The sequence below is a fragment of the Carlito syrichta genome, unplaced genomic scaffold (assembly GCF_000164805.1).
Source record: "Carlito syrichta isolate Samal-C Ts95f unplaced genomic scaffold, Tarsius_syrichta-2.0.1 Scaffold308053, whole genome shotgun sequence".
NCBI lineage: Eukaryota > Metazoa > Chordata > Mammalia > Primates > Tarsiidae > Carlito > Carlito syrichta.
In genome coordinates, this window is record NW_007252149.1 from 64,618 (window position 1) to 90,828 (window position 26,211).

The window sequence follows — 26,211 nt, forward strand, 5'->3', positions numbered from 1 at the left end:
GCAAGATTAAAGAAAAATTTGTGTATTTTTTTGTTCTGAAATGTTAGCCAGTTGAAGGAAAGTTTGAATATAAAGGAGAGCAGAAGAAAAATAAATAAGTTATTGGATAAGCTAACATGAATTCTAGCAGTAATAGAAGGATTTTCTTTGGGAAACTTCTTCCTCCAATTAGAGAGAAAAAGAGGGCAGATTTAGTATTTGACTGGGGGAAGGAGAAGGTGAAATTCCCTTGATATGATTCAGTCTTCAAGAATAAATTCATGTTTTGAGAGTTAGAGAAAGAAGAGGGAGGACATGGTTAGGGGTAGAGTTAGGGACCTTGTTTATAATAAAGGTTTGAAGGAGCAGCTGGGGAGAATAGGGAGGGAAGCAGAAACTGCAAAGGGCTTGTGGGATTTTGTTTAGAGGCCAGCTGAAGTAAAACTGAACAAAATTAACGCCTTCTTGGAATTAACATACAGAGCAATTTTGAAATAAAATTAAGTTTAAAGTCGATTAAACAAATTATTTAGTAGATAAAATGTCAAAATGAGCAAGTGAAAGCAGTCTTTGGTGGCAAAAGATAGGAAACCACTATGAAACTCCATTTCTCTGTAATTTTGGTGAGTGGGGAATTTTGCATTCATATGTCTTCCTAAAGGAAGATATCCTCAGCAAATCTAGCGGTATCTAACTGAGCACAGTGCTTGGAGAATAAATTTCAACTCTTTTTTTTCCTACCCAGTCCAGATATTCTAACCTTTTTTTTTTCTTTTAAAGTTACTATTCCCAGTCAGTATTTGATACCTTTGACATTCCTTCTCCAGAAGTGTTTTGTTGCCTCAGGTGAATGGTGGTGATGGGTTTATTGATATCTTTTTAATTAAGGCCATCTATAATCATGATGCGTGAATAAACAGAAGAAAGACACATTTACTGATACAAGTTCAAGTAACATGAATTTTTAAAATACCTGCCACGTGCAATATTAATTCTATATCTTTTAGTTGAACAGTGGCATCAAGCAGCCCTTTATCCTTAAGGAGATTTGGGGAATGAATAGTGAGCCATATGTGTTACATAAAGACTGGCAGTGCCGGACCTAGTGGCTCATGCCTGTAATCCCAGCACTTTGGGAGGCAGAGGCGAGAGGATTGCCTGAACCCAGGGGTTTGAGATGAGCCTGGGCAACTTGGTGCGATCTTCTCTCTATAATAAATTTAAAAATTAGCTGGATGTGGTGGCACATGCCTGTATTTCCAGCTACTTAGAGGGCTGAGGCAGAAGGATTGCTTGAACCCAGCAGGTCAAAGCTGCTGTAGCTGTGAGTGTGCCATTGCACTCCAGCCTGGGAGACAGAGTGAGACTCCAACTCAAAAAAGAAAAAAAAAAAGAAAAAGCTATACTGGGGACAATCACCCAACTTTCCAAAACACTGTTGATTAACTCAAATAATACCTGGTGTGTGCCTCTTACCTGTGCTGCTCCCTATCCAGGAGCCATGCTCTAAGAACAGGTTTCTCATGTTAGTCCACACTTCCATGTTACATGATAGTCATTAACATTCCTGCAACCAATGAGTGCCCTCTGCCTTCCTTGGTAAATCTCCCAGGGTGAAACCAGGGCAGGAGAAGAAAATGTTGTAAGTGGGTACAGAAAGATATCTTGACCTTGAATATCTTAGGAAGGCAGAGTAGATTTCTCTGACACTTGATACCTTGGGCTATCTCTTAGCCCTGGCTGTTCTTAACTGCCAGAAGAATCAGTGCTATGTTTAGTAGATGCCCTATTTTTCATGCGCCACAGTACTCAGGGCTGAGTCTGCGCATGTATGTAAGTCACTTTTTGAGAACTAGGTGAAGAATTTTGAGTTTTCATTTGTCCCAAGTACTTGCCTATTGGGTTCCAATGAAACAGACTTTATCAGAGTAGAAGATGACTACGCTACATAAGGAGAGTGTTTTGTTGTATTCCCCCAATCTAAAAATGTCATGTTTACTCATGCACTCCACCAACAAAAGGCCAGGTCCTATGTTGTTGGATTGCTGTTATAGGTACTTAACTGGCTTTCAGTTCCCTCCTGGTCCTCTATATTTAAAAAGGAATTTTCAGCAGTGCTTTTATCATACTATTCCTTGATTAAAAATCATCCCACTTCCCTACTTCTTTTCACTTCAAGGTAAGACTTTCCAAAATGTCTCTGTCCCCACTCCCACACTGCTACTCCAATTGGCTTCACCATTTCAGGCTGATTTCCCACAATTCCCTCAACACATACAGTCTATACTTTTGTCAGGATGCAGATAATTTTTTTTAAAAGCAGGATTTATTGAGAGGACAGAAAAGCTCCCATAGTAGGAGGGAACCTGAGAGGGTTGCCCTAGGATGCAGATAATTTATTCCTACTCAAGTGCTTTTATCATTCTTCAAAAGCCAACTGACAGGGAAAACTATAATATTTATTCACAACTTATGTTTCTGGCACTGTACATAAAACATTGCTAGTCCTCACAACAACCCTGTTTTATAGATGTGAAGACTGAGGAACAGGGAGACTAAGTATGTTTCCCAAGATTATATAACTAATCATATGATCTTGAGAAACATGCTTAGTTTCCCATACAGTTAAGAGGCACACATGCTGGCATCTCCTCCTACCTCCTCTGTAAAGCATTCTTTCCCTTTTCATCTCAGCATCTAGCCTCTGCCACTGCAATGTAACAGTATGTGTACTGTTTTGTTTCTTAACTGTATCCTTCCTCATCTCAGTGGTAAGCATCCAATGACCATATAGTACCTTTATAAGTGCTAAGCATACAGTAGGTGCTGAATGAATATCTATTGACTGATTTTTAAATATATGTCATGTATATTGATATCTAGTCTTGTGTATTTAGACTATTTCAAGAGGCTTAGGACAGACTGCATTACAGCCAGAATACTATGTTGATTTGAGTCATGCAAAAAGTTGTGATGGGCTATGTTGAGCTTTGCATTACTTTTGTCTTTTAATTTTTCTTTTCTAGAAAGGGGCTTAGGGATTGGTAGTATTGCATGAGCCCCCCAGGCTGTACTGAACATGGGCAACTCATTTTTTACTTTAGAAATGTAGCAGATATTGTTCCAAGGACAAGTTCATACTTCTTTATCTAAAAACCTTGAGGCCATATGTGTTTTGGAAACCAGATTTTTTTTGCGATTTTAGAGAGTGAATACCTATATATTGTTTATGCCACATAATACATAACTCCCTCTGCAGAATCTGAGGCAGTACCTACAATCAAACACATCATATCATCTTACCAAATGGAATAAAGATGATAGCCTTGAGTCAGATTTTACCACCAAACAATGTGTTGCAAACTTACAAGAAAACTTTTGGTTTTCAGAGGTTTTGGATTTCAGAATTGTGTATAAGGGATTGTGACTCTATTATTGAGATGTATTGACTCATTTATTTTCTCAGTGTTACATGATAATATACTTTTTCTTGTTTTGGAGATGAAGAAACTGAACCATAGAAAGGTTATCTCATATGGCTAGTAAGTGGCAGGGCCAACATTTGAATTCAGGGTGTCTGACTCAAAAACCTGTGCCTTGGACCATCATGAGTACTCCTTCCCAAAAAGTCTTTCCAAAGTACAGTAGCTTAAGTCACACCAACTGGTTATATGACCCTGGTCAACTTTCTTAGCACACTGAACCTCAGTTTCCCCCCCTATCACCATGAGTGACATCTAGATGACAGCTAGAGTCTTTCACTTCAGGAGGGTTAAATCAGATGGACTCAAGGTTTCATTTATGTTTTGCCTAAATCTCATCCCAATATTTATGCAAGTTTCTAGAGACTGTATTCTTACTGTTACAAGTGGCTTTTGCTTTTGCTAAATCAATTCATATTATGACTTGATATGAATTGTCTCAGTATCTTGTTTTTGTAAGGCATGATACAGACTCATATGAGAAACTCAGCTCTTCCTCACAAGAAGACAGTTATCTTTAGTTTTCTTAATAGTTCTCCCCCTTCTTGGTTGGCAATAGTGGGATACAGCTGGGGTGAGGATGGAGACAACATCAGTAAGGGTACCTGATCTCAAACCAGGCAAAGTAGAGACCAGAGGGAGGCCAATCTTTACCTGTACAATGTCCACTTGTATACCTAATCCTGAATTGTACCCCACATCTTTAAAATAAAATATATTAAATAAAATAACCTAAAAAATAGTTCTCCCCCCTTTTTTTTGAGTTGGAGCCTCTGTTGCCCAGGCTGGAGTGCAGTTGCATACTCATGGCCACTGCAGCCTCGAACTACTGGGCTCAGATAATCCTTCCACCTCAGCCTTCCAAGTAGCCTTCCAAGTAGCTGGAACTACAGGTGCGCAGCACCATGCCTGGCTGGTTTATTTATTTATTTATTTATTTATTTATTTATTTATTTATTTATTTATTTATTTATTGTAGAGACAGGTGCACAGTACCATGCCTGGCTGATTGATTGATTGATTGATTGATTGATTGATTGATTGATTGTAGAGACAAAGTCTCACCAAGTTGCCCAGGCTGGTGCACCATGCCTGGCCTGTTCTCCCCCTTCTTAAAAGCCCTTCAGTCACCTCTCCCAATTACATATTGCTCTTGATTTTTTCTTGCCTCTTCTCTTTCCCTTACTTTCTCATCATCTCCTCTCTTTCCTCATTTTTCTGCCCCTTCGCCCCCTTCCCCTCTTTTCTCCTCAGGCCAAAAAAAAAAAAAAAATTCTCTTTTTATTTCTCCCAGCACTCAGTCATTGTTTTGTGGTTGTGACTCAATACCCTAAAAGTATTATCTTCTCCCAGTGACTTATCAAAGTATATACACAAGCAGAGTTCCCTTCCCTTTTGTTAGCCTATGATGTCCAACTTAAATGTCATTTCTTCCTATTTTATATCCACCCATCTGATTAGACTCTCTTCCCTGCTTACCAACCCATCAGTGGTTTGTGTGTTTCTTACTTAGATATTTAAGCTTAACTAACTGTCTAGTATGCAGATACAATGGCTACCCTAAAGCTGAAACTTCTCTTAATTATTTTTCATATCTAGTAACAGGTTTTATTTTTAGTAGGTGTTCAGTAACTACTAGAATAAATCTTACAAAGTACCTAGAGCTAGAAAGACACTAAAATAGTCACTCAGAAATCATAGAGTTAATAGACACTGAAGTCTACAGACTCATAACAGTTGTCCTTATGTTACTCTGAAGGGAGAAAATTGCTGGGGTTGAGATTTTGAAGACAACTGTAGTCCTTTAGTAGGGAAAACATATTAGATGGTAGTCAGAGAAAATGCATTATATAAATCCTCACTCCCAGTGAAATGTAATTCAACCTTGACCAAAAGATATAAATAACAGCCTTGAGTATAGCTTCATACTTAACCAATAAGTAAGAATCTAAGGAGTTTCTTTACAGCATAGATTCAATGTTGCTGAGTAAGCACTAGATGAAAATTATCTGGCAGAAGAGTCTGTCACAAGGTGTTACCTACCAGCTTTTAGAAACTTAAGTTCTTCCTGATTGACTGAATAAATGTAATGAGAAATGTACAAAACCTACAACAGCACTAGCAGAGGCGTTAAATACTGCCTGCAGCCTTGCCCTGTAATTCTGGGCTATGTCTACGAGTATTACATGAGCAAGAGACCTGAATTCTAATTTCTCGGCTCTACTCTAAATGTGTAACCTCAGCAAGTAATTGAACTGCTCTGGTCTTGGTTTTGTCATCTATAAGATGAAAGCCCTAGGCTGAATGATTTCTAAGGTAGGTTTGAATTGCTTATAAGAATATAGTTGTTTTTAGAAAAGTAATGACAAGGTCATAGAAACAAATATTCAAATACTGTAGTAGTCCACATAATAACTAAAAGTCTCCATCCCTGCCCCACTTCTAAGTCTTTCTCCTTAGAATAAGCCCTTTGGACCAATTCTGTCTTATTCCTCTAAATATTATGTTGTGCCTCTATTTCTTCATTTATTAACTTACCTATGCTGCAATATTATTTGTCTTTGTACCATTCAAAACAAATTTAGTTTAATACCTACTGTATTTTAGTTTAAAAGTTTATGTTCATTTCCTTTATTACTTAAATAGACTTAAAGCACTATTTCCTTATTTTTTTTTTATAGCAGGATTTATTGAGAGGACAGAAAAGCTCCTACAGTGGGAGAGGATTCGAAGGGGTTGCCACTATTTCTTAATCTATCAGTTTGAAGTAGTATTCTTGCTCCTCTGGCTTTTCTCTACTTCTCCACCCCCTAATACTTCCTAGCTTTTGTTAGCTAAATCATCACTTTTATATTGTCCAAAGTTATACTTTTGTGACTTTAAAAAAATATATTACCTGATCTTTCTTTCTTTCTTTTTTTTGTGTGTGTCAGAATCTCACTCTGTCACTCAGACTGATATGCAGTGACACACTCATGGCCACCACAGTCTCAACCTGCTGGGCTCAGGTGATCCTTCTGCCTCAACCTTCCAAGTAACTGGAACCCCAGAACCACAGGCATGTGCCACCACACCTGGTGCACATGCTCACATGCGTTCGCTCTCGCTCTTGCTTTCCCCTCCCTCTCTCCCTCGCTCTCTTTCTCTCCCTCTCCCCCCCCTTCCTCTTCTTTTTTTCCTTTTCTCCCTCCTTCCCCCCCCCCCCCGCCTTTCTTTGTTTGAGTCGGAGTCTCACTCTCTCACCCAAGCTGGAGTACAGTCAGACAATCATGACTACCGCAGCCTTGTCCTGTTGAGCTTAGGCAGTCCTTCCCCCTCAGCATTCCACATAGCTGGAACTACAGACATGTGCCACTATGCTCAGCTAATTTTTTTTTTTTGATTGTGGAGACGAGGTCTTGCCAAGTTGCCCAGACTAGTCTCAAACCCCTGGACTCAGGCAGTCCTCTGACTCTGCCTCCCAAAGTGCTGGGATTATAGGCGTGAGCCACCATGCCCAGCCAAAGTTATAATTCATAACTATGGTTGTCTTAAATGCTTCTTCTTTGGGTTAATGCTGAAAATTGAAAACCAATACAGTATATTATGTAAATATTATTTACCACAGAACTAGAAAATAAACTTGGATGTGCAGAGGAAAATGTAGTCCTACATCACCAAGTCTGGGCCACTTGAAGAGGAATGCTCCAAGCATCAAAATCACATTGATTCTCATTATACTCCACAAGTTGCTCAAAATTATTCTACATTTTAGCTGACTTCATATTATGAATGGATTTAATTTTCAAATATCCTCAAACTTGAAATTTAGGTTGGTAGTTCTCAAACTTGATTGCACATTGGAATCACTTAGGGAGCTTTAAAAAAATCTGTTAGAGGGCTGGGTATAGTGGCTCACACCTGTAATCCCAGGACTTTTGGGAGACTAAAGCAGGAGGATTGCTTGAGCCCAGGAGTTTGATACCAGCCTGGGCAATATTGTGAAACCTTAGTCTTTACAAAAAAAATCAAAATATTAGCTGTATGTGGTGGCATGTGCTATAGTCCCAGCTACTCAGGAGGCTGAGGCAGGAGGATCACTTGAGCCCAGGAGTTCTAGGCTGCAATGTGCCTTGATCATGCCACTGCACTTCCGTCTTGGTGACAGAGTGAGACCCTGACTCAAAAAAAAAAAAAAAAAAATCTGTTAGAGGATCTTATGTCTAGTGTTTCTGAGCCTGAGCATCTGGGTTTTAGAATTTTGCCATTTGATTCCAATGAGTAGCGAAAGTTGAGTTATGTCTAGTAGAGTCAAAGGTAGTGAAATATACTAATGACCTTAGCCATTAACCCCAGTCATGTGTAGTAGAGTCAAAGGTAAATGAAATATACTGAATCCTTCAATAAGAGCATAAAAGTGAAACCCAATACCAACTGAAGGTTTATAGAACATTTATTTTGTGGTTGCAGCTGTCTCTTTCCCAGTCTACTGTTGCTGAGATTGTTTCATGAGATGCACTTTTCTGCACTTAGCTTTTGAGATGTTTCATTTGGTAGTTGTTATTTGGATGAAGAGATGATTTTGGTTTTAAAGCCTATTGTTATCTTGGGTAGGTACTCTGGGGCAAGGGGAGCTGAAAGTGTTGCAAGGGAACTATTGTGTGAAATTTCATCAGTTTCTTAATATTCTTTCTTATGTTTCAATAGCTGATTTTTTTTCCCCTTGTGTTTAAGATTTAACATGCATTGTGTTTCCAGCAGTTCCAGTCTAATTTTGTCTAATTTCCAGAGGTGGTGGAATAGTTGTTCCCTTTCAGCCCTCCCACTAGAAGTGCTGGAGCCAGCCTGATGGGCACCAGGTCCTAGTAGGTATAGGAGGCCATGAAGAGTGACTGGGTGGAAGCAACACCAGAAGTTCCTGTGTGAACATACTGTCCTTTGGCCGCCTGGCAGTTAGCCTAGAAAACAAGGGTGAGAAGAGATGAGTTAGAGAGGATGCAGAGCCTCCTTGACCTTGTCTACTTCTCATGAGAAACCAGCCACACCTTCATTTGGAATTTTTTTCTTCTTACAGTGATGTTGCCGAATATTCCTGCTGATACCATCTCCCTTTTTTATCCCAGTCTTCTGAACATTTGTTTGGCAAACCTGAGGTTTGTGTCAAATTCTGACAAAATCTCTTTTCAGTATCAACAATACTGGAAATTAAAGTTAAAGAACATCTCAGTGGTACAGTATGCTACAGCAAAGAAAAAGTGTTTAGTTTTTACAAATTTTCCATTTTCCACCCATATTTTCCACAAGAATATGTAATTTTTACGTAGTTGTTCTCATAGTATCATTTTGATTTCCTGTGTAAAATCCAATGAAAAGTAAATTCAGAATTATGAAACCTGTGATAATATTTGAATGCTGCCCAGTAGTACTAATTCTTCCAGTCCCTGTTGCTATTATTTGTTCTCTCTAGAACTTATATCTACATCTTACATCACAGCATCCCTTAGGAACTTGTTAGAAATGGAAATTCTCTGGCCTTACCCCAGTCCTACTGAATTAGAAACTTAGTGGGTGGGGCCCACAATCTGTATTTTAACAAGCTCTTTAAGCAGAGGGAAGAATGATGAGAGGTAGGTAATGGGTACAAAAATACAGTTAGATAGAAGCAATAAGTTCTAGTGTATAATAACTTATGATGTATTCCAGAATAATTAGAAGAAAAAATTTCAAATGTTCTCAACACAAAGAAATAATAAATGTTTGAGGGACTAAATACCCTAATTACCTTGATTTGATCACCACACACTGTACATGTATCAAAACATCACAGATACCTCATAAATATGTACAATTATATGTCAATAAAAAAGATAACAACAATAAAAATCCCCTCATGCGAATCAGATCCATACATACCCTTTAAGGGAAGAATGAAAAGAGACTGGTAATAGGCATAAAAATATGGTTAGATAGGAAGGAATAAGTTCTATTCTGATGTTAACTATAGTAGGGTGACCTTCTGACCCTCCCTCCATCACGTGAGCTACATCTCCCCACCCCACCAGGCACACACCAGCATAGCCATTCCTTGCTTTCCATCCTCAGAGTAAAGTACTACCTCTAAAATCTCATGCCTCTCTTATGCCCCTGAGATGATTTTTCAGCTTCCCTGGGGCTTTCCTTTAAGGCCTCATCATAGCAATTCTGACTACCCTTGATTTCTTGACCTACGTCCTTTCTGGTCAACAAACTAAATGAGGCTATCACTAAAATTTGACACTCTCCTATCTTCCTATTAAATTTTTACTCTTTTCACTGTTATTTCCTAATCAGGTTTATCCGAATCTTCCTGCATGCTTTAGGGCTGTTAGGAAAATTCAGTGATGAAGCTAATATACCACAAACTCACTCTTATTTCAACTGTACCTTACTTGATACTTGGCTATAATTTTTGACCATAATGTCTAGTCAATTTTCTACACATTCCTTCAATAGTTATTCTAACTGCCCCCATTGTCAGGATTAAAATCCCTATTTGCTTATTATTCTATCCTCACTGTAATGTCATCAACTGCTACATCTCTTCACGTTTACAGAGCTGATTCCAAACCCATTCTCTTCTTTTCTGTCTCTTGCCTCTTTTTTGTCTCTTTTTAAGATCAACTATGCCACCTATGTTTAATATTTAGTCTCACACAATCACATTTCCTCTAAATCCTCTCTGCAATTCTCATTCTCCTCATCTTTACTCTCTCCTCTGATTCTGCTTGCTTTACATTTAAACATACCTGTTTGGCTAGACGTCAAGCTCCCTAAGGGCCATGACTGTGTGGGATTTGTTCACTCCAGTCCTGGCTGATAGAAGGTATTAAAAAAGTCATGATTCTGGTTGAATAAAAGCTTTTCTTGTTCTCATTTCTTCCGATAACCTCTGGGTCTTTTCCTGGCAAACTTCTTGAATGAGCACCTTCCCTCTTCTCTCTTTTGAAACTGTTTTGCTAAAGGTCACTTATATGCCCCTAAATGTCAGTCTCAGAGCCTTTTCTCAGCCTTTGTTTTGACTCTTTCTGTAGCATGTTATTACTGTCTCTGAAATTATTTTCTGTTTGTTCCCAGAATCCTTAGTTCATTCTATTATATAATTATTGCTTTTCTTGATGACTTCTCTTCATCATCTTCCCATAATGAAAGATGTCCTAAGTTCAGACCTTGGCTCATGTATCTTCTTCCCTTTTTTTTTTCTGAGTTGGAGTCTCACACTGTCGCCCAGGCTGGAGTTCAATGGCATGCTCACGGCCACTCCACCGTTGGCCTGCTGAGTTCAGGCAATCCTTCTGCCTTAGCCTTCCAAGTAGCCGGAACTACTGGTGTGTGCTACCATGCCTGGCTAATTTTTTTTAAAATTTATTGCAGAGACAAGATCTCGCCAAGTTGCCCAGGCTGATCTTGAACCCACAGGCTCAGGCAATCCACTTGCCTCAGCCTTCCAAAGTGCTGGAATTACAGGCTGAGCCACTGAGCCTGGCCTCTTCCCTTTTAATTGTCTCTGTTGAACTTGGCCTTCAATCTACTGTCACCAACTGTACTACCAGCAATGCTTCTTTATGTAAGAAAGTCAAGCCACAAGTATGAACTTGAGCAATTAGATAAGAGGTAGCAGCGTCTTACCTGAGCCCGCTTCATAAAAGCCTCCTGGGTTGCTTTCTTGTTTTCAGCCTTGCCTCCCCAGGCAGCCAGTGCACTGGCCTGCAGGGCCCGTCCATAAGAGAAACTTAGTTTCCAGGGCTTTGGTAGAGGGCAAAGATTGATAGCATTGAGGTTTAGAGTAGCATCCTCTTCACTCATGCCGCCAGACAAAAAGCAGATGCCTGATAGGAGAGAAGCCATTCCACTCTATTAATGTCAGCTTATGTACCCTGCTTAAGAAAGCAAGCACCGAGGCTACAAGAAATGCAACATCTCTATCTTTTCTTTGCTTGAATTGCATGACACTGGGTCAGAGAAACCAACTTACCTTTGCAAAAGCTAGTCAGGCAAAGGAGAGAAGTGCTTTAAATATATAAGGAGGGCAGTGAAATGTTAAGGAAATAAATGGATTGCATGCATTTCTACAGACTCAGGATGCCTGGCATCCTAGAGTGGGAGGGGTTGCCTATGAGACAGTAGAGGTCCCTTTCATGAATAGAAGCAGACTCCTGGACAAACACAAATGCTGTGGCTCTCCTTCAAAGGATAAGGGCTAAGATTTTGAACTAAAGAAGAAAGCAGGCATTACCAGGAACAGCCGCAGGTACAGTACGATCAAGGGCTGTGACAGTGGCCATAGCCACTTGCTCTGGAGTATATTTCTTGGTACAGGCATGCCCAGCAGTCACCATGTTAGGCTTCAGCAGGGTGCCCTCCAAATAAACATGATGGTCATTCAGGGCCTTGTAGACAGTAGCCAGGACCTGAAGGACAAGAGGTTCAAACAGGTGAAACTCAGAACTCGACTTAGAGTCACTTAAACCTGGCACGTCTACAATGCAGGATTCCCTTATGTTACTTGGAGAATGCTTTGGAACCATCCCCCAGGCCTCACCAGGGCAATGTGTTGCAAACCACAGCCATTGAGCACAGCCAAGCTGGCCTATATCCCTAATCTGGCTGCTCCACTGCATGAGCTAATGGCCTATCTCTGCTTCCAAGAGGCCCTTCATTCCTTTTTTCCCATTACTTCCTCAGCTGTCATCCCCTATTGAGACTGCCTTAATTTAGCTAGTTCAGGACATTGAAACTCCACTCTCTGTCCCCACACAGCTGAGTGATCATAAAAATATTACATTTTAGAGAAAGCGGTGCTTTTAGATCTCATTTCAGTCCATTTAATTTTGCAAGTGGACAAACTAAGGTTGGGTGACATTATGACTCTCTTACTTTTTCACAGTGTAAGAATAGAACCACCCTCTTTCAGATATGCTGTGGCTAATTTAGAAAGTACAATGTGAATAAAATACTTTGTAATTATATGTTCTCATAAAAGTCTCATATCTTATTTTAAAATTTCTTATGTACACATAATGGAACTGAGGTCAAGAGAGATAATAAGACTTGCCCAAGATCCTACAAATGAGAAAGTGGATTCTCCAACCCAAGTCTTGACACTACATATCCTGTGCTTTCTCCATAGGGAGCATACCATGTACTAAAAAAGTAAAGGATTGGTAAGTACCTCCTAACTATCTCAATGCTACATAGTGATTCTAACCTAAAGACTGTTTCAAATGCAACACCTGTGATATGTTAAGTAACAGATTTTTCAACTAGAATTGAGACCTTTATATTTAAGACTTACCTTCTCAGTAACATACTGGCAGTGTTCCAGATCATGGTCTCCATCAGGAATTACCTCTGGTTCAACAATAGGTACCAGTCCATTCTAAAAAGAAAAATCAGGGAAACAAAAGTGAAGCTGTGTTCACTGTGATCCTTTCCTTAGGAGGAGATTCAGCAATTGTTATTAGTATAATATGAAACCCTTATGGAGAAATACTATACAGGTGACTTAAAGGCAGTAAAAATAAACTGATGGACTATCTAGTGAGTGTTTGTGGCTTAGCCAAAAAGGAACAGTGAGGTTAGATGAAATTTTTCAGAATGGAGTAAAAAATAAGTACAATTTTTTAATTTCTATATCTTTTTCTAGAGACTATTCTGGGTATCTCAGAATCTAGCTGCTACCCTTTTAGGACAGCTGGGCTCAAGTCACCAAGAAAGATGCCTCTGGTGTGGGCTAATGAAGGAATTCAAGCAGTGTCTACAGTTCTCACTGGGAATCTCCAGGTGCCCACGACTACAGTAACCTTAATGTAGTACCCACAGGAGAAAATCAAACTTAGGTTGGACCCAGGGACACTTCAAAAAGTGTTGAAAACTTTAGCATCAAGTCACCTCCTCAAATTATTTAGATTGGGACTTGATTGGATCTATCACCCTCCCATTAGGGATCAAAGAGGGTCATATCTTGGACATTATGGAGTATATACAAGCATGTGCCCTGGCCTCAAGAGCATGATCATTTTGTTTTTTTGAAGATGTGGGGTACAAGTCAGGGATAGGTATACAAATGTTCATTATGCAAGTACCCTTGTTGATGAGGTGTGTGCGCCCCCCCCCCCAGTTTCTCACTACTGCCAATCCCCCCACCCACCCCCCGGCAGTTTCCAACTACTGCCAATCCCCCCCGGAATCTCACTCCATCTCCCAGGCTGGAATGCAGTAGCATGCTCACGGCCACCCCAGCATTGACCTGCTGGGCTCAGGCAATCCTTCTGCCTCAGCCTTCCAAGTAGCTGGAATCGTGCCTGGCTAATTTTTTGATTTATTGTAGAGATGAGGTCTCGCCAAGTTGCCCAGGCTGTTCCTGAACCTGTAGGCTCAGGCAATCCCCTCACCTCGGCCTTCCAAAGTGCTGGGATTATAGGCTTGAGCCACCATGCCTGGCCAATTGCTTTCTTAAAGTATTATGATAATTGTTCAAGGTCCACCCGAGTGAGAACATGTGGTACTCAGTTCTTTGTTTCAGTGATAGATCACTCAGTATTATAGACTCTAAGTCCACCCAAGTTGCTGTGAAGTTCATAATTTTTCCTTCTTTATGACTGCATAATATCCCATTGTGTATATGTACCACATTTTTAGCCTGATCATTTTAAAGACAACTTACAGAGTTTTGGCAGAGGGCCAGCAGTTGGTGACATTAGCCTTTGAATTCATAGCTTAGTTGGACTCCTACTGGTTTGTGGTACCAAAATCTTTTTCTACCACACTTGACTATAGCAAAAGTAGTGAAAAGTGCCACTAGGATATACTAGTGAGGGGAAGAGGAGGGCCCTTGTGTGGTTTTAGTAAAATTGAAAAGAAAGACTCTGAAGAGAGCTCTAGCCTATGATTTATTTTTTAGCCCAAGGGGAAGACAGAGCACCTGCTGACAGATGCTGGCGTAACGGGCCAGGGCATTGGCATTTTCCTGGATAGCAAGACTGGATGGACACTGGTCTGCAATCCTCAGCACAGCACGCCACTTCCCAAAGTCAGCACCATCTTTCTTGTACTGAGCACAGCGCTCTGAGAGGCCATCAAGCCCTGCAAGTCACAAAAGAGAGAAAGGCTTTTTTGCACCCCTGTACCTGATCCATGGGGCCTATGATAAAGTAAAGGAGTTCTCCCCTAGGCTTAGTTTTCAGTCCACAGAACTGAAGTATGAGCAAGCCAAGCATGTAAGCATTAATCACAATACTAGACCAGAAAACTTAGATTTAATTAAAATGGTTTTTATGTACATACTGCCTACTCCATAAATAGAATACAGGAAACCAATAGTTAATATTGTACTCATTTTATAGATGTGGAAACTGAGACCTCTAATGGTTAAGTGATTTTATCAAGTTTGAACTATTAAAGAGTGACAAAACTGGGGCTCAAATTCTGCTTAGCTAACCCAATACTGTGTCTAATATTTGTCCACTTGGGCAGTGAAATACCTTGCAAAATTAAATAGCATATGATAGAACCAGAATTCAAACCCAGATGTGCCTGATCTCTTGCTTTGGGGTCCTTTCTCTCTACTACTGCTAGATTTGTCTCTAAAAATATTTCTAGGTACAGAGTATCTACTTTATCTACATTACCTAATTTAATCCCCACAACAGGTATCCCTTCTTGAGATAGGAGAACTGAGGCTCAGAACAATTGACTGGCCTACCGTCACACAGTTATTAAATGGAGGAGCTGGGATTGAAAACCAGATGTGTATGTGACTCTATGACCAGTTTAATGGTAATATTTTGTTTTACTTTGCTCCCTTCTTTACTTGCCTTCATTTCTAGCATACAAGGAGGCTCCCCCAAACCCAGAATTTATTTATTAAAAAATTGTTCTTTCTTACATGTTTAAACATCTGTTGCCTTCAAAGTACTCTCCATTTGATGTAATGCACCTATCAAGAAGTTTTTCCACTGCTCAAAACAGTTTTTGAACATGTACATTTCGATGCCTTTTAATGCGTCTGCTGTTTTTTTGTTTCACCTCTTCCACATCAGCAAAACATTTCCCTTTGAGACATTGGGTGAATAGGAAGGGTGGGGCACAGAGATCATGCCATTTTTGGTCAAAAACTGCTGAACACTCAGTATGTTGTGGACAGGTGCGCTTATAAATCACCCATCATTAAATGGGCAAACGTGTTGAAAGAATCTCAAAAATATATATATTTGCTGAAGCCTCTCACAACAATGCTAGCTGGTATACTAATGCCAATGGGTTCCTAGAACAATTACCTAGTGGGGGAAGCCTGTATGTACCACAAGGGGCCCACCCTCTAAAAAATAATTCTGGGTTTCTTTGGGGGTCCCCCCTTGTACATTGGCATGATTTATATCCATGGGTAATATCCCTACCTTGAATGGTGGTTTCTTTGTTTGTTCCTGCAAGAGGAGCAGCTCCTTGGTCTAACTATTGATAGAAATAATTAACAAGTAATTAGCAGGCAACAATAAAACACAAACAAAACTCCTTGAGCTAATAATTCATATTTTTACAAGCTAAGGAATTGAATTAGGAAGGTGTGACTAGTCATTGGGGTGGGGGGGGCACAATTTAGTCAATCACAGAAAGGAAGTTAGCTGGAAGAAACAAGGTGAGAATGTCTAGCCTGACATTTATTGAGCAATTACACACACCAGGCATTGTGTCAGTTCAGGAGGTAAAGAGAATAAGGATACAACCTCTACATTTTTTTTTTAATTTTATAAGTTTGTTGCTAAGATTATGAGCTCCAGAGTTAGATAACCTAAACTAGCTCTAACTTTGCCTCACTTTGTGGACAAGTTATCCCTTGTAGTTCAGTTTTCTCCCCTCATCTCTGAAATAAGGGTAATAATTTAGACTACTTCTAGAGATTAAGAGGATTAAACAAGTGCTTGAAATGGTAAGCACTCAATGAGTACTAGTTTCCACTCTTGAGAAGTTCATGCACTATTGGAAGATTTAGTTACAAGATAAAACAGTAAGTGCTTTAATAATTAGTAACCACTATTAAATGTATAATTTTATGTGACACAAACTTTAAAAAACAAATTTCACTCTTTTAGGAACATTATGAGGTAGATTACTATTTTTAAAAAGTGGGAATCCCATTTTAAGAAATGAGGAAATTGAATGAGATTAAGTATGTGATAGAAAACTTGACTGAAAGAATGGGACACTGGAGGAAAAGTCTAGAAAAGGATCCAGTTCTCATTTGGAAGATGATACTGGAAAAGAGTGAGAAGAGAAATTAGAAGTTGAGGATATTCAGAGTGTTGGTTCTCTAGCCAGTGTGCTGGCAGGTTTCCTAGGACAAAGGCAGAGGTGACGTGTGAATGGAAGTATTCACCTTGATTCCCACCACGATCCCCTTTTCCTTGAGGATGTTTCTGAACAGCTTTCCTTTGCTGTCCTTCTGGTAGAGGGTCTCATGGAAGAGGATCACACCCCCAATGCTCTGGTTGACAGAATTGTCCACAGTGAAGAGCATTTCTCGGAACAGCCGGCGGTTTTCTTCTGTGTTTTCCACCTTGATCCTCTGCAGGCGGTTTCCCATGGTGCCTGGGGTAGATGGGCCAAGGACAGCATAAGAAGCAAGCCAGGGCTTTCCTGTTTCCTTGCTCTGAATCATCTTTAGTGATCCTCATCAGAAAAGAAAGATTCTTTATTCAGATCTTCAAACTCCTGCCTCATTTTTTTGTCTCTTAGAGGGAAGATCCTGGTTGCTGTCGAGATGCTGGTTAGGAAGTATATGGGCTGGAAATGTAGATGTCAGTGTGGAAGCCATCATTGGGTCCAGGTGGATATGTAAGGCCCCCAGGTTTCTCTAGCTATCCCCTGATCCAGTCCTCAATCTCACTGGATGTACATAACAATGGAAAGAGGGATGGGACAGGCTCTTGACTTTTCTTGTTTCTATCCTTTTATGATAGGCTATGCAACTCTGCTACAATTCTCCCTTGTACAATTCTGAGATTCTCTCAGCCATAAGCCCTGCCCTATTCCAAGCAGATACTTTTCCTGCCCTTCCTGAGTTGACTGACTTTAAACTGACTTCTCATTAGCAGAGGTATTTGACCTTGTCCTGGCTACTGAGTTCCAGGCCTTGCTGCAGGCCAGATTCAAATAACCTCTAGCAATGAGCCTTTAAATGGAGGGCTTGAGTCTCTTCCCTTAGTTTTCAGTAATTTTCCTACTAGAACTACAGGACTTAAAAGATCTATCCTTATTTAACCTTCTCCTACTCTTGTGTACATAACACTTTACTTCCTCTAAGATGAAGGACAATACAATTATCAAGTTGCCTTTGCTAAGATAGAAACAAGAGTATGCTGTTATGTGATGTGACTGCTTCTTACACTCACCTACAGATTCATCTGCAGCCAGGATCCCCTTTCCGTTGGCAACAATGCGCTGGGCGATTTCTGAGAGCTCCTTCTTCTGCTCTGGGGTAAGGGCTGGAAACCGGTGGGCCATGGTGATGGGTCTGAAAAAGAGTACAGGAGAGTCACGCACAGAACTGCAGGTGGCTCAGATGGATTCATCACCAAGACAGTCAGAGTATGCAAACAAATTGTACAGACTCCTCTGACACTTTTATTCATTTCCACAGCTGGATAAACAAATGAGGTCTGTTTTGTTCCCCTTCACCTAAGTAGTTGCAAGGAGCCACAATGGATGAACGTGGGATGCCAAACATTCATGGTGATCTTAAATAGAATGCTTCCAAAGAGATCTTTGGGATCACTGATTCTGAGACTGAACTAGCTAACAAGTGACCCACTAAAATCTGACAAATAGAAGGAACTGTAGCAATGGGCTATCTCTCTGTTCTGTAGATTCTTGATGCCACCAAGTGTCGTCAATGTCTTGAGGCCAGGAAAACGAGGCCCTGGGCCTCTATGGATATCTCTCACTTTGCTCTGTTAGCCTGTAGTCACATCAGATTATTCCCCAGGCAACAAGCTAGAGAGGAGAAATCTGCACTAGACATTAAGTTACCCCCCCTTTGACTTTGAGCCATAGATGGTGAGGTACAAGGTTCCTTTTTCTTTTATTCGACCACCTATGAGACAACTTAGGACACTGCGGAGGATTCTTCCTAAGTGCTTGTGGAATATCGATTCTCAGAATGCTGAACTCATATAGTGATCCATACTCCAGCTTCAATGCTTCAGTAAGGAAAGACTTCTCAAAGACCCCCTACCTAAGCAGCCTCCTCAACAGTGGTCCCTTGATAAGGATCATTACCCCTGTTTGGCAGCCACTTTGGGTTAGTCTTGAAAATCAAGCTCACAGAGCCCCCACCTGGGGTGTTATAAAGAGTAATTTTTGCATAGATTGGGCTATTAAAGAAAAAAATGGTAGTGAAGATTATCTTGAGTATCTTTCTATCCAATCCTGCAGTTTCCTCCTTTCTCTAATCTCTACCTCCAATATACTTAACATAGGGTGGATGCCCCTTTACTACAAACTACTTCCTGGAAACCCAGAGACACTTCAGTTCTCATTTGTTCTACTCAGTAATGAGGCATCATAGCAAGTATTACGGTCCCTAATTAATAAGTGAACTAAGATTTAGAGAAGTTAACTGAATTGTCCAAGGTCTTCACTGGGAAGAGGCAGAGCTCCCCATCTAGCCCTGATCCTCATGACAAATCTACTTCTCCATGTTTTCTGCATCCTTTCAGGCTCTGAGTGCTCTTGCCTTCAACATAAGAGTAGATGACTAATAAACTAATTCATGTGAAGGAGTAACTCATTGTTGCTACCCTCCACTTCAATGGAAGTTTATACCTTAATCCCCCAAATGGGAACTGCAATGCTATAATTAGGAAAATAGAACAAATTAGTGGGCAACAATTTCTAGAGAAGATGATCTTCCAAGGTCCATCACATTCCAGCCACCAGCAGATGGTGTCTGTTCTTTTTCTATATTAGCCTGTAATACTGGAGTCAAGGATTTTTTAGCTTTGGACCTGGTCTTCAGATTGTCTTGCTGACAAAAGCCAACCTAGGGGGTGGGTGATGACCTTCAGATCAAGGTGCACATTTTTCTCTCAGTTTAGGCATTTGCACGAAGGAATTTTCAATTACTAAAAAAAAATATTTTATTAATGAAACAAAAGAAAAATATTCCAATAATAAGAACAAATCATCATATATTGCCAAGTACTCTGCTAGTTACTTCATATGCACTATATAATTTATTCTTCAAAATAATCCCAAAAGTCAGTTGGACTCTTTTCCCTCCCATTTAATATATTAGGAAATAATATAAGAAAGTATAAATTATCTGTCCAAGAACAAATAGCTAATAAGGCACAGAGTTGGGATAAGGGGCAGTACTCCACTATTCAAAGGAAAGAGTGAGCCTGGTAAAAAGAATTGGCCTTTTGATGACTCCTAATACCCTTGATAAAACCCCAGAATACCACAGGTTTTGGGTCATTCTCCACTGACATTACCAGTTCATAAATATCTGACACATTCATGTAGAGATTTGCTGCTAGTAGATCAGACAGACCTAGATTCAAGAACCAGCTCTGCCTCCTATTGCTGGAACCTTGAGCAAATCAGACCATTTTGCTGAGTTTGGGTTTGCTATGGATTAAATGGTGATAATAATTGCTCTGGTTGTCTCATTGCCAGGTGAAGCAAATGCAATCCGTGAGCACTCTGCTCATTGTAGTTGCTCAAAATATATTTGCTGAATTGCATGATAAACATGAAGATGCTTTCTAAAGCATTAAGAAAATACAAAGTATTACTACTTCTCTTTTTATTTATTTATTTAAATTAGAGACTACGTTTTGCTTTGTTGCCCATGCTGGTCTTGAACTCCTGGGCTCAAGCAATCCTCTTATCTTGGTCTCTCAAAGTGCTGGGATTATAGGCATGAGCCACCACACCCAGACTATTTCTCTTTTTTTAATTTTTAAGAAAAATAATCACCTAAGCGACCTCCATGTTTCTACTTCCTGCCTGTTTACAAGCTATTTTCTTCCATCTAAGTGTGCTGACTCAACCAGGATAATAGAGAAAAGGTCAAGTCAAACTAATACTGTTAACAGGAAGTTAAACTTCTACAGAGGGATTAAAGGTCTGTACCACATCAGCACAAACATTGCTTCTCTGTTAATCATAAAACAGGGTCACAGGCCAATGTCACCACCAGGAGACAGGAGGCTGGCTAGGAATGGGTAACAACAGAAAGTGATTCCTGTGCTTCTAAGATTCTGTTTACTGAGGTCTTATGGCAACTTTTTTCAAAAAGTGTGGTGGAAAGTTATTCACATTATATTATTAAGTGAAAAAAGCAAATCTCAAAAGTATGTAATGTGTACTATCATCCCACTCTTTAATTTAAAAAAAATGATATGCATATATACTGTTTGTGGCTCTACATAAAGAAAGAGTAATCACCTTGGATTTACCTCTGGAGAATGGGATAGGGTGAAAAGACTCTCACATTTCATTTTATATGTTCTTTGTAATGTTTGATTTCTTAATGAACAGCTACATATATATTTGATTTAATACATGTATGTAACAGGTAACATGTATACAAATATGGGAGAAGGTTGTAAGTATTAACAATAGAAGATAGTCACAGAAAAACAGAGCTACAAGTGGCCTCAGAGATATTTACATCAACCCTGTCACTTTAGAAATAAGGAAACTGGGGCCCAGAAAGACTATATCTGACACACTTAAATTGTGATGTTCTAGGATTTTGCAAGTCACATCCTACTGGCTTATGACTTGAAATCTTATCTCTAATTCTATTCAGCAAAATTGCAAATGGAGCCCTATGGTATGGTTCTTTCTGCCTTTTCTTGAAGCAGTACTTTGAAATGATAATAATCATTTGTCAATTATGGATATTTAACACCTGGAGACATATAAGGCAGCAGAGAGTCCATCTGCTTCTCTACGTGCAAGGCAGATGGATTTTTCAGACAAACATAAGGGAGCTTATTCATTGAAAGCCTGCAGGGTGGGCACGGAGGCTCATGCCTGTAATCCCAGGACTTTGGGAAACCAAGGCAGGAGGATTGCTTGAGCCCAAAAGTTCGAGACCAGCCTGAATAGCATAGCAAGACCACATATCTACAAAAAAATTTTTTTAAAGGCTGGGCTCAGTGGCTCAGCCTGTAATCCCAGCATTTTGGGAGGCTGAGGCAAAGGGATTGCCTGAGACCACGGGTTCAAGACCAGCCCGGGCAACTTGGCGAGACTTTGTCTTTACAATAAATAAAAAATTAGCTGAGTGTGGTGGCGTGTGCCTGTAGTTTCAGTTACTTGGAAGGCTGAGGTGGAAGGATCACGAGACCCCAGCAGGTTGACGCTGGGCTGGCTGTGAGTCTGTCACTGCACTCCAGCCTGGGTGAAAGATTGAGACTCCAACTCAAAAAAAAAAAATTAGCTGAGAATGATGGTATGCGCCTGTAGTTCCAGGTACTCCAGAGCTAAGGCAGGAGGATCACCTGATCCCAGGAAGTCAAGGCTGAGGTGACTGTGTTCTTACCACTACACTCCAGCCTGGGCGACACAGTGAGACCCTGCTTCAAAAAAAAAAGGAAGAAAGCCTGTAATAACCAGGCCAGCATTGTATGCAGCAATTTTACACATGATGCATGAAGATGCCCACAGCTTCATTACCCACCCCAATGCCCAGCCTGAAATCTGGTGCCTTTGAACATGTGTGAGCAGCCCAGTAAGAGACCTGAGTGGTGCCTTTTACTCTAAGCTTGCATCTGAGCCAAAGGAACTCCTAGGCTTTCAGCAACAATTCCTCATTCCCTGTCCCAGTGTCTCCAGCTCTAACCTGGACCTGGGTGCTCCCCAGGCATGCCTTGGCTAAAGTGATGCATACCACCGCAGCAGAGCTCAAACCCCTGCTGCATCCAAATTAGCTAACAGGGTTCTAGGTAACTATTTAAAGAAAGTTTATTTTAAAAGGCAACGTATTTTTACCACATGCCTGTTTTTCACATAGTTGAGCAAATGTACCAAAATACAACAGCTTTTGATTCCTAATATCTTAAATGTAGTGTTCTCACAATGTCTAGTGCTGGCAGGAAATGTTCTAGAGTATCAAACAAGTGGAGTGTTTGAAAATTCATAATCAAATGATAACTATGCTCTGTGAAGTTTCCAACCCTGTATCATTTCCTTATTTGAGCAGTGGGTGAAGGCAAAGAGCAAAACATTCCCAGGGTTCGTTTCTGTGACAAAGAAACTTCAGTACTTGTACTAGTAGGTGTGGGAAGAGAATGTAGAAAATGACATAAGGCCATAGATATGTAAATCAATCGCTGAAATAAGTAGTTGTTATGAAAAGAGGGTCTAAGTGATCAGGAATCTCAAAAACTGGTTAGAACCTAAACTAATAGAAATGTTCAAGTTGTTTCTTCTAGTCCAGAGATTCACAGGTGTCTCAAACATATAACACATTTAACTGGCAGTTAATCTTGAGCATTTTGCCATCCCTCAACAAACCAGGAAAAGTGAGTGAGTATTCATGCTTAGAGAAACAAACAATCATTAGAGCAGATCCATCCTGTTTTTCAGCCACTATCAATTTTTCCTGAAAACAAAAGCAAACAAACCTTCCCCTCTACAGCCTAAGTGTTATTGTTAACCCCTTATTCACTGGCAGAGTTCAGGTATATAAAGAAAGTTTTCTAACTTACAGTTTGGGAGAGAAGAGCCCCTTAGATGTCAGAAGCTGTAGGTGAGGCAGCAGCTGCCAAATAGAAAGAATGTTTGGTTGCACACAGTTTTTATAGACTTTTCATCAGTTTTTTTTTTTTTAACTTTTGCCCTCCCCTTTTTACCTTGACCTGGTAGGGAGGTGTTTATTTAATACCTCTGATTGGCTCCAAAACAACCAATCCTTATAATCATGTTCACACACTCCTTATGCTCATAGATTGTTAAAGCTGCAAAGATATCTTCAGACCATATAGTTCCTAATCTAGATTCTTGATTTTGCAGGTAAGGAAACTGAGGCACAGAGGATTAAGAGAGTCCCCTAAGTCACACAGCTAGTGAATATTGAGTTCTACGGCCCATCAAGGAATAATGGGAAGAATGTTAGTTTAGCTCTAATATTTACTAAATAAACACATGAACTTAGTGAAGGTTTTTGTTTGTTTTGTTTTACTTCTCTGAGCTTTAATTTTCTCTTCTGTAAAGTGGGATCTCAACTTCACAGGAACATTAAATGAGCTTGTAAAATATCTGCAACAGTAGACATTCAAGACTCATTATTTCCAAATTAGGCAAGCATTGCTAGATTTTCATTATGCTTCATCAGTAGCCAATTCCAACAATTTATTCTATAATTTATATTTAAATTTAAATAATCTTTCAATTAAAGAAATTGATTCTGAGTCCTTGAATTTCCTGTGTGTGAATTTTTTCTTGAAGGAAAATAAAATTCAAAATATTCTATTAAAAAAAAATCATTGCTGGGCACAGTGGCTTGTGCCTGTAATCCTAGTATATTGGGAGGCAGAGGCAAGAGGATCACTTGAGCCCAGGAGTTCAAGACCAACCTGGGCAACACAGTGTGTTCTCATCTTTCAACCTTTATACTTTCAGGTTCGCTGTACAAGTTTTTTTGTCGCCCCCCCCCCCCCAGGTATTAAACAAAAATCTAATTTAAGAGAAGGTAAATAAAAATATACGCTTCCAGAGGCAAATAATGAATGAGGCAAATAAAAGGGGGAAATTTAAAAATATATAATTACCCTGATTACAGAAAAGTGAATTTGTAGGGACATGTTCCTTTGGAATTACTCATAAAATAGTAAACAAAACAAAACCAAAGTGCTTCATGGTGCAGAGTATAACACTAGTGCCTATGGGTGAAAAAGTGAAATGTCCGCAAGATGAAGGGAAAAGAAGCAGAGAGTTTAGGGTCAGACAGCTTCTAAAAGTGAGGAGTGTTCAACATTGAATGTGATTATTGAAGGAAGATGAAGTGTTTGAAACACAAAATCAAGGCTTATTTGGCTAGGGAAGGTTTGACAAAGGCCTGTCCTCAGGATAGCAGAGGGTGAGACCCAGTAAAGGACCTATCAGTTCCCTTGACTTTCTCTGCTACCTGATGACATACTTCCTGGTTTCCTCATCTCCATCTGGTGCTCACTCAAGTTCTGGTGTTTGATTCATCTTATGAAAGTGCCCTGATCTGGGAATATGTGAAGTTTCATCCTCTGTGATGTCTGTTAAAGAAAAATGGAGAAGAAGAGACAGATGTTGATGAAAAAATCAAGAGTGGGTGTAGTGACAGTTGTTGGGGGTCAGGGCTGGGGTGGTCAGAACTATAACTAACACATTCCATTTGCTGAGACATGCTACTAATATTAATCTTGTTGTAACTATGACAATAACATCAATAGTAGTGATTTTTCAGGTTCTATGATGCACCTGGTTCTTTTTATACATCATCTCCAATCTCAGCATCTCTCTGAGGAAAGGTTTATTACTTTCATTTTATGCATAAGAAAACTCTAGTTTCAGAGAGGGAAAGTAACTTGTTGACAGCCACAGGACAGATTCATGGAGAATCTGTCTTGTTCCAAGCCAGTGGTCTAAAGCAGAATTGCTTACATTTTGGTGACCACAGAGTGCATAGATTAGCTTTTTCCCTATCTCCCTCTCAGCAGTTTATAACCTTGGACATTAAACCTTTATTAATCAGGGAAGAATGACTTACATTGGCAAACCTGGGTGTCCCTAGTCTAGTTGGGCATCATTTCACGTGAACAACAGCCTGGCCACGCATGTCAGAGGAGCATGAATACTCCTGCCCCAGAGTGGTGCCACCTACTGCTGTTTCCATGGCATCAGCATTTACTCTTCTCTGGGGCTTGGTGTGTGCCTGAAACTCAAAGTTCAGGAAAGCAAAGCTAAGGGCTTGCTGGACTTTAGAGAAACAGCCACTCTTGGCCAACACAGACTACTTTAAGGGTTTTGGTTTTGTATTTTTATTTTTTAAGTCTTCTAACTCAGTAAAATGTTCAAAATTTTGATGATGTATTATGATATGCGGAAAGAGCATGGAACTTGGAGGCTGTGGAATATTGGGGACCTTCCCAACCCCTTTGGTCCACAGTTTCTCCACCTGTAAAATGGACTAAAAATGCCTCCAACAGAAACTGATTATGAAGCCAGATTTGTACATGGACAAATCATGCTTCACACCAATTTATTCAGTCATTAGACTGTAAGACCTATAAGGGTGGGGGCAGTGATGTCTCACTACTGTTTCTCCAGCATTTAGCACTATGCCTAGGACACAACAGACACTCAATCAATTTTTATTGAATAAACAAATAAAAAATATGAGTATCAATTAGTATCAATCTCAGAAAAGTCTGGAGTAACTGACTTATAATTCTCACCCCTGAGAATTTTAAAATAGGTAAGCAGGCCGGGCTCGGTGGCTCAGCCTGTAATCCCAGCACTTTGGGAAGCTGCAGTGAGTGGATTGCCTGAGCCCGCGGGTTCGAGACCCGCCTGGGCAACTTGACAAGACCTCATCTCTACAATAAAATAAAAAATTAGCCAGGCGTGGTAGCGTGCGCCTGTAGTTCCAGCTACTTGGAAGGCTGAGGCGGAAGGATCACCGGAGCCCGGCAGGTCGAGGCTGCAGTGGCCAGGAACGGCCACTGCACTCCAGTCTGGGTGACAG

At 40.1% G+C, this 26,211-nt stretch overlaps 1 protein-coding gene across 1 annotated transcript; it reads right to left on the reverse strand.

Annotated features, from left to right (window-relative positions):
* Positions 1-7,875: 7,875 nt before the first annotated feature.
* On the reverse strand, positions 7,876-23,314 carry ALDOB (aldolase, fructose-bisphosphate B). Its single transcript, XM_008064815.2, has 9 exons — positions 23,201-23,314; positions 17,867-17,988; positions 16,852-17,063; positions 15,875-15,929; positions 14,401-14,561; positions 12,772-12,855; positions 11,713-11,887; positions 11,106-11,305; positions 7,876-8,398 (listed from the first exon to the last, which is right to left on the reverse strand). The coding sequence occupies exons 2-9, from the start codon at positions 17,976-17,978 to the stop codon at positions 8,303-8,305; spliced, it is 1,095 nt and encodes a 364-aa protein (XP_008063006.1). The 5' UTR covers positions 17,979-17,988; positions 23,201-23,314; the 3' UTR covers positions 7,876-8,302.
* Positions 23,315-26,211: the final 2,897 nt, after the last annotated feature.

Bases quoted from the DNA above. Each gene is read 5' to 3' on its own strand.
- ALDOB (XM_008064815.2), bottom strand. From the start codon at position 17,978: ATGGCCCACCGGTTTCCAGCCCTTACCCCAGAGCAGAAGAAGGAGCTC. The intron at 12,856-14,400 runs GTGCTCTGTCTT...TTTTCTTTTTAG, and splicing joins ACGCCAGCATCTGTCAGCAG to AATGGACTGGTACCTATTGT. The intron at 11,306-11,712 runs GTAATGCCTGCT...CTCTCCTATCAG, and splicing joins TGTACCTGCGGCTGTTCCTG to GCATCTGCTTTTTGTCTGGC.